The sequence below is a fragment of the Gymnodraco acuticeps genome, unplaced genomic scaffold (assembly GCF_902827175.1).
Source record: "Gymnodraco acuticeps unplaced genomic scaffold, fGymAcu1.1, whole genome shotgun sequence".
NCBI classification, from domain to species: Eukaryota; Metazoa; Chordata; class Actinopteri; order Perciformes; family Bathydraconidae; genus Gymnodraco; species Gymnodraco acuticeps.
In genome coordinates, this window is record NW_022990509.1 from 98040 (window position 1) to 107105 (window position 9066).

At 43.6% G+C, this 9066-nt stretch overlaps 1 protein-coding gene across 2 annotated transcripts; it reads right to left on the minus strand.

The window, feature by feature from the left end:
- Window positions 1-1128: 1128 nt before the first annotated feature.
- On the minus strand, window positions 1129-8472 carry cbll1 (Cbl proto-oncogene-like 1, E3 ubiquitin protein ligase). Of its 2 annotated transcripts, XM_034226944.1 has the most exons (6): window positions 8403-8472; window positions 6821-6985; window positions 3412-3518; window positions 3124-3207; window positions 2965-3038; window positions 1129-2645 (listed from the first exon to the last, which is right to left on the minus strand). In XM_034226944.1, the coding sequence occupies exons 1-6, from the start codon at window positions 8413-8415 to the stop codon at window positions 1592-1594; spliced, it is 1497 nt and encodes a 498-aa protein (XP_034082835.1). In that variant the 5' UTR covers window positions 8416-8472; the 3' UTR covers window positions 1129-1591. The 2 variants fall into 2 exon arrangements, with proteins under 2 accessions (XP_034082835.1, XP_034082837.1); XM_034226946.1 differs by lacking the exons at window positions 3412-3518; window positions 8403-8472.
- Between the last annotated feature and the right edge of the window lie 594 nt (window positions 8473-9066).

Consider the following 9066-nt stretch of genomic DNA (forward strand, 5'->3'; position numbering starts at 1 on the left):
GCTACAACTGTCACAAACTGGATGAATGTGAAGTATTGTGTTAAAGGAGGGTGAAAGCGTAATTAAGGAGCACTATTGGAGTGACTTTGATGGTTATTGGACTCAGGATTCATTCATTTGGATTCCCGCTGTATGAAGAAATGAAAGGACGGCGCAAGTGGAAACAATTCACAAAGGGATTAAACTGTTTAAAACACATGCTCAAAGTAAGCCGGATTTTGCCGATGTGTTTATGTGGATTCAAAGTCGTAAATAATCTACAAAATGGAGGAGAGCGATCTGATCGGAGCAACTGTGACAAATAATCCATCTGAAACCGGCATGGACAATGACGGTTTTAAAAATGCGCTTATCCAGAAAAGCCCGGTTTGGACACTTTACGGGCAGAAGAAACATTTCTATAGAAATAATTATACATTTCTGTCTTTTTATGCCTTTAATACTAACTTGAATTTGTATTCAAATTAATTAATCAATTATTTTTTATTGTAATGTAGAGACAAGGCTTTTAGTGACAATGTATTGCGTTACAATTATATGTAAAAAAAAAAGTCTAAATATGAGATTTGGCCTAAAATTATCTGAGGCCTGGCGCCCCCCCTGCGACCTTTGGCGCCCCCCAGGTTGGGAACCACTGGTCTAACGGATAGTGAGGTGGGCTGATGATCGGAAGGTTGCGAGTTCAAATCCCGCCTGGAACACCACTACTAGTGTGCCCTTGAGTAAGGCACTTAGCCCTCAGTTACTCCAGGGAGAATGTCCCTGTAATCGGTCATTGGAAGTCGCTTTGGAATAAGGCGTCTTCTAAATGCCTAAATTATATTTTTGGGAGAATAAACCCCACAGATCCTCAACTCCGGTGTGTCTCACTCATTAACAACGCAACACAGAGCAACAAGAACGTTGTCAACAGTAGTCATGAACTCGCATGCATTTTCTTATTTGAGGGGGGGGGGGTGGATACTTCCATGTCATCTTTATAACAACCAGGCATATGTGAATATATTAAAAAGTAACATACATTTCAGAAAACCTGTTTTAATCACCAAGATGTAATGACTACTTATTCTTCTTAAGGGTTCAAATGTTTTGTCAAAAACCCGTCGTCAAGCAGAGAGGAGATTTCAATCTGCTGTTAAAAATTTATTGAGACACAGTAAGCATTTTTCAATGTACATGTACACAATGCATGAAATCAGCCGACATATATACAGAAATATTTACCTTACACTATTTAAAAAACAAAAAGAAATAGGACATTGCTGCTCTCCTCAAAGTCTATTGTATGTTCAACTAAAATGTGCAGCATTTACAGATTTCAGGGCAAATGTCGTATCAAAATGAAAGTCCTATTGGAAAAAACTCAATCGTTAACTTTAAATGAAATGTCAACAAATTACACATAATTGTATGATGTTAGAGTTGATTTTTTTCTAACTCAATACAATAATGTGGAATCTGTTGACTTAATACGTTTAATGAAAGTCAACGGTTCAGTTTTCTCAGTGTATGCTGTAACCCTGAGGTCTACGATCACATTATCAGACGAGTGGTGTGGAGCAGGAGGATCCCGGTCATTCAGTCGGCTGTTTTACTGATAATAAGGCCGGTAGCGACCCTGATCTGGGTGGTGGGGTCCGGGCATTTGGCCCTGGAGAGGAGGACCCTGCATTCGTGGAGGTGGGGGCCCTCTGGGAGCCGGCCACATCCCAGGACTGAGGCCTCCTGGCTGGGTAAACGGAGGACTAAGAGTGCCCTGGTCCTCTGGAAACTGCTGCATGGAGTTTGGGTTGTAGTGATGAGGCGGTGGGGCGTTCACAGGGGGCCCGCTGTGTTGGGGTGGGGGTCCCGGGGGAGGGTGGTTCATATAGGGGGGCATCTGACCCATGATGTGCCCCGGTGGAGGGGTGATTGGCGGGGGAGCGGAGGACATGGGAGGAAGAGGGGCCTGGTTGTACACCATGTGAGGCGTCCCTGATGCCTGGGGAGGATGCTGCATGGGGTGATTAATGGGAGGTGGTGGGGGAGGCGGGGGGCCAAAGTGCTGCTGTGGTGGCGCCATCATGTGGTGGGAGTGGGGTCCTACAGGCGGCTGACCGGGATAATCCCCCGGGTGATGGTGGGGGGGCGGCTGCTGCTGCTGCTGCTGCTGCTGCTGCTGCTGCTGCTGCTGCTGCGGGGGGCCCGGGCCAGCATCACGTGAAGAAGAAGAGTCGTCGTGAATCGGCACCGTGATGAGATTGCTGTGTTTTCGTGTCGTTACGGTGGCGATGCGGAATGTCTCGGGTCCAATAGCGCTTGCGGGCGGGGCTTCGTGAGCGGCAGGTGGCGGTGGTTGGTTGTAAGGGTCGTGGCTGCCGTGCTGCAGAGGGTTGGGCAGGTGGACGTGGTTTTTGGCTAAGTGAGGAGGAGGAACGCGGAAACGGTCCAGGACTTCGGAGGCAGGCGGGGGCAGGTGGACGGGGTCCTGGCGGCCAGAGGAGGATTTGGGGGCCCTCATGTGACGGTGGTTCACGTGCGCCTGCAGGTCTCGCTGGGACAGGTACGTGCGTTTACATCCAGGTACGACGCTGCACATGTAGAGCGAGCCGCGCAGACACTGCTCGATGCGCTGGACCGGGTCTGTGCAGCTGAACATGGTGAGGCTGGGGGGAGAGGGTCAGATCGTTATGAAACAGGGCAAGGATGAAAAACAGGACAGATTCACAGATAAGAGATTGTTATCTTTCACTGTCAACATGTGTCAATAAGTTGTTGGTAGCTTGTTTATATATCATTTGTAAGTCAATAATATTTGTGTTTATCAATTGGTTACTGCTTAACTTTGTACAGTATCATAATTCTCACGTTTCATTTCATTATCATTTTTTGTTTCACACGTTGGAAATAAATAAATCGAATGAAATTTGCCACAGCGACAATAATACAACTTTAAAATGCCACCAAATAAAGAGAATGTCTCACCCTGGGCACATCTTCTCTCCTTTCTTCTCATGAAGCAAGGCACAGTCATAACAGAACACATGTTTGCAGGGGATCTGAGGAGTAAGAGGACAAAGTTACACATGAACCTTTTTCAGTGACTGCCTACTGAGAAGGTCAGGAAAAGAAATGAATACATACCATCCGTCCGTATAGCTGGATAGGAAGTCCACATTTATCACAAAAGTGAACTGGTACGTCATCCTTTTCTCCAATCAAATGCAACTAAAATGGGGAAAAGACGAAGGTAACAACGGTTAAAACTCCCTCATATACAGTTACTTGGATATCACTCGACTAGTAATAAGGATCTGTCTAGTCTGGTTATTTCTCACTAGGAAGCATTTTTGTTGTCTGACATCACAACAACTTCTTGCATTAGGAGTCTAAACTGGCCGTTGCTTAGTTTCACTGCTCACAAGTGATTACCTTAAAGTCCCAAAACAGTGCCTGGGGGAATCTTCTCTGATTTGCAAAGACATCACCAGCTTTAGCTCCACAATCAAATCTCTCCTCTTGCTTGAAGCCAAATTTCTCTGTAAAACACAAGAGACAAAGAAATGATCATGCCGTTCAGAGAAAACGGAGAAATCCTTACTAAATATCTGGTCTAATTAAATAACATGTCTAATTCACATTTCTCCAAGAAGTGACCAAGGGTCTTGATAAGACTGTGACCAGACGGCGGTGTATTGAAGGTCATGGATTCAAATAGAATATTAACTAACTTCAATGTATATCTCTCACACACACACACACACTCTCAGCAGCGAAACTGTGACGCGCTTACACTGTAGGTGTGCCGCGTTCGGGGGTGCGGTGCTAGTGGAGCCTTGCAGATGGGGGTGCTGCACCCCCCCCCACTGTCCATTCGCGATGTCTCGCAGTCCCCACGCAGCAAGCAGGAAATGATCCCAGCTCACACTGTCCACTCCTCGCAGCAGCGAGCCTCGCAACGTCCCGCCAACACGGCACCCAGACCCCACGCAGCATTCTCATCTGTTCGTCATTACTGGTGTCACTTCCTGGTTGCTAACAAACGCCATTGTAACATAATCACTGATGTTCCGCTGTAACGGTGGTGGACTCATCAGAACAGAGTGGGCGAGCTGACCAATCAGAGCACAGTGGGCTCACATGGAGGGGGGGGCAGGAGCTCCAACAAGGCGTGTAGGACAGAGAGTGAATACACATACTATACAGCACCGGACTCCGGATCGGGACCAAACCACAACTGTCTCTGGACTCTGAGCAAATTATACTTTTCATCTGTATTATCTGTGTTATCTGCGAGACATCGCCACAATGCAACGAGTCAAAATGATCCGCTATGTCCATACACTGCAAAGAGCGCTCTGCATGTCCTGTTCCACTGTCTGTGTGTGTCTGTCAACGCATTGGTCCAATCACATTCAGCATCCAGTCAGCGTTTTTTCCCCCCAAACAATCTGCGAATCAGAGGCACAGTAGGGCGGGTCTTTGCGGAATGCGGGTGGTAAAAATGTGTGTGTCGTCTCTTTCAACCTGTCTGAGTCAGAGCGAGAGTTAACAGCTCATCTAGTTCCATCTGTACTGTAGCTAGTAGTCTAGTTTCACCTACCGGGGTGGCAACTGACACCCTACAAATAGGCCTTGCCCCCCCAGCTGCCAGCTTTGTTTTGAAAGAAAAGTTGTGGCTCATCGGACATTTATGAGAGAAAGTCTCTAATGTCCGAGTGCAAGTGAATGCAGCACAAGATACACATCATGTAACCCCTCCCCTGGCGCGAGCGTGGACATATGATTGACGGCGATTTCATTTGAACGGGACGGCGCAAAACAAGAAGCATTCGGACCCAAGCACTGAAGGAATGAGGTGTTTGTGGTCTGACAGAGAAGAGACTGTCAGTGTGGCTGCACTCAGCATTGAATCAAAACGCACTGAAGCTGTTGATCTTAATACGTTTGTGAGGCGTTTTGCTGAACAAAGTGGTAACGGCCCGTCCACACAGCGGCGTGCGTTGAAGCTTCCAACGCTTCTGCCCATTCACTTTTAATGGGGTGACGTCACTTTTAGCCGAACTGCATTTTGGGAAGCGACGTGGAGCGTTGCTGGCGTGGCTCGCTTCAAAAGTTGAGCAATGTTCAACTTTTGACGCCTCGACGGAGGCGTCAGCCAATCGAATCATATGCCAGTACAAGCTCTAGCCAATCAAACCGCGTGCTTGTGTGTCTGGGGCGGGAGATTCATGTGATTGGTTGTTGGTCGAGTTTCAGACACGCCCGCCGGCAAGCGTCAACGCACGCCGCTGTGTGGACGGGCCGTAATCGCCGCATTCAGCTGTATAGACAACTTGATGCTCTGCTCACGGATGAGCTTACAAAACTATTAAGATGATGACCTTACGCGTGTAAATATATTGTTTTTCTTTGAGGGGGTCTGCCCCCAAAAAACTGTTTTAAGTCCTGAGAAAGTCAAATCAGACGGTGTGTAAAACTTCACTGCCCAGCCAACAGAAAGTAACCACTTTGATTGAACTAGGCCAGTAGGTAAGGACTTTCCACTGGATCATAACTGAAGTATAAAAGAATGCATGACTGAAGTGATGGAGACCATGTTGAAGGCAAACACAAAGAGGAAATAACAGGTCAAAGCAAATCCCCCTCTCAGATTCCACAGCAACCAGAAGAACATAAATACTGGCTGGTGATTTGATTCATCAGCTTTGTGATGGAATAGAAAATGCACAGTGCATTTCCTTAGCTGTGGGTGAGTCCACTGACACCACTCACAATGCTCAGTTGCTGGTGTTTGTGAGTTGTTATGATGAGGCAAAGGGGGAGTTTGTTGAAGATGTGTTGGGCCTGACGAACCTCAGTGGACACACAAGGGGGAATACATTTATAAAGCAATAATGGGAACGCTGAATGAAAGAGGGTGCAGCTGCCTTTATTCATAACTGTGCAGCTCTTACACTGCGACTCTGAGGGGTGAAGCACAGACACAATAACAATAAAAACTGCTGCATACAGATTATTTTAGTTTTTGCAACCTCGTGTTAAGAATCTTGTTGCAATTGTTTAAAAGTTTGAATGACCGTGATAAACGGACCTTTGTCTTATTGAAATATTTATTTTGGACCTTTAAGATTTGTATTTGAGTACCCCTGCTGTACAGAGATGTTGTTTGAGAAACCAATGTGAGTTTGGAACAATGTAAATCTATTCGAGTCGACCTCAACAATGGAATTATGATCGGTAGAAATGGCCGTGACATGGGACCTTTAAGGGTTACAGGAAATCAAGATTGCCATACTAGATGAGTTGAGAGAAGGCAAACAGCATGAAGTAACCATCATTTTTCTCCTGATATTGAATGTTTAATGTGCAACTGCTTTGGCAAACCATCAACACAGACTGTCTGTGTCATGGCGAATACAGTCGCTGGTTTATTTATGTCTGTAGGCCGTTGTTATGAGTGTGGAGTGAGCATATACAACGTTAGCTTAGCCGATCTCCATTCAGAAAACAAGCATTTTAAAAGGTTTTTCGCCTGCCGTCTTGTCAAAGCATTAATTCATAGTTTGTACTAACCGGTATCAGTATGTTGTTACGTCGGCATCATTTAGAAACGTGTATTACATTTTAATCACGGTAAAATATGTTCATTTTGTTGTAGTTGTAGCTCCCGAGCCAGCGCGTCTTGTTTGAATGATGCGAGTAAACACAGCTGGCAGCCGCGGTGAAACTCGAGCGACGCGATAGGAGCGTTTAGAGCGAAGCGAATATTCGCATCGCGTCCGGTCTGAACGCAGCATAACTGAAAGACACTCATGGTAGCACCATAGCTCCTGCTTACCATCTTCTCCGGGCTCCACTTTCAGGGGTCTGCTGCTGGGTCTCTGGGTGCGGGGCGGAGGTTTGCTCCTTAAGGGCTGCTTGGATATGAGTTTGATGGGGATTCGTCTGCGAACATCTGGGCCACCCAAACACCCAGAACCATCACTTCCTTGAAGATCATTGTCTGCCGGGGGAAAAGGTACAGAAACAGTGTTAAAATGGGTGTTATAGTGCACATATTTGTAAATAAGCCACCAAATGAAGATGGCAACAGAGTCAGAGTTTCACCCCTTTGTTATTATTGTTCCAAATGATGACAGTATATTAAAAAAAAGGATGTTTTGCTGATATGATATGATGCAGAACTGCACTACCAATACACACCAATACAAACCAGCATTTGTTAAGTATCTAAAATTGGCTTCACATTGACAAACTTCAACCTTAAAATGCCCTGATGTGAAAAATATAATTGTGTGAAAGGCATACTCTGCATATTGAGTCATTTCACTTTTGATACTGTAAGTACATTTAGCTGATATTACTTCTGTACTTCTACTTAAGTAACATCTCACACTTAAGACTTCTACTTGTAGTGGAGTATTTTAAGGACTTAGTATTTCTACTTTTACTCAAGTAAGGGATCTGAGTACTGCTTCCACCTCTGGGACAGACTAATGAATCAAATCAAATTCCTGTATGAGGGCCTAGCGGTATGTCTTGAGGACCATAAGCTAAACATCTAAGAGGAATTACATTTCAGCACATATTCTGAATACATGTAATACATAATATTATCTCACAGGCCATATAAGTGCTACACTCCTGAGCCTTCATAACTTAAAGCTGTTTGCATTTCATGTATTTATTACTACAATGTACAGTATTTAATTGTGCATTCTGCTTTTAGCTCATATCAGTCCATTTTACAGAGTATATTTAAATATATAGTATATGGTTGACTTCTGCATTTATCTGCACATTGGTCAATTGCAACATCCTCTTTCACTATTTATTTTAAGTTCTGTTTCTTTTGGCACTATTTGTTTTGTTTTATGTCTTATATATATTTATGTAGCATTGTTGAATGAGCTTAAGATTTCCATTGCCATAACTACACTTTAGCTACTGTGCATATGATGATAAAACCTTTGAATCTCTTGAAGTAATGTCAGCTTGCAGCAGTTAGCATTATGCTAACGTTGGTGATGTAGCATTCGCGCCCCAAGTCAGTCGCATCTATCGGTTACGCCTCCAAAACATGTGGAAATGCAATGTTTGCCATTCAACTTCAGGTAGTAACTGCGTAAAATCAGTTGCAACAGTGCAATAACCCTTAACAATTAATTAAGAACTTAACGTTAACTTTTTGTGATCACAGCAGTTGAAACGTTAGCCAGTTCTTAGCTAACATTAGCCTGTAGCATGCTAGCTTTATAACGCTTCTCTGGACGATACGGGGATGTCGTAGCAAACGCGTCTGAAGAAAGTATGATATGTCGTGATTTGAATAGCTAATACGACATAACGTACAACTGCATGGTGGAGAATACATCCCATAAATGAAGTTTTGCTAACGCCCTGCTGAGTATTTTGCTTACCGCTTTGGTCCATGATCCAACGAGTGATCGCAATGCATTGTGGGAGAGATAAGGCGATGAGAAGAGGTGGAGAAAGAGGAAGCAGGAAAGGAGAGAGAAGTAAAGTTAGTAGAAAGTTATTAATTGCTTTTCTTAATTACATGAAATAATAAATAATTAAAAGTTGTGCAAAAGTTAAAAAGCCCTTGTTTTTTTAATTACTGTAATGAACACTGATGTGTATGTACCTTTGTATGATGTTTTGGAATAATTGTTCATACATTTTGAAAAAAAAGTTAGTAAAAAACTGGATTAGATACAAGTAATGTTTTTTTTACAGCACTGACTTTATTTTGGGTAAAATGTCGCATTCACAAGGAGAAATTGAGTGTTTTGAAACCAAATTTAGCAAATGTTTACTCTGAATTACAACAATAAGGCTCCACTAGTTTTACCCTATTTTCTTTATATTTAATGCTATTTTTTTACTCTGTATCCCTGTGTGTATAATATGTTGTAATTATTTATTACCAAGGGCTTATCATAATAAACCTATTCTACTGGGTATTAATGTTTTACAGAATATTATATCACGTAAACACTACTTTTTAACAGTCTTACCGAGAGACGTTTCTTGCTAATTGGTTCTTATGATGAAAATATATTATATTATAGTTTCTTGGCT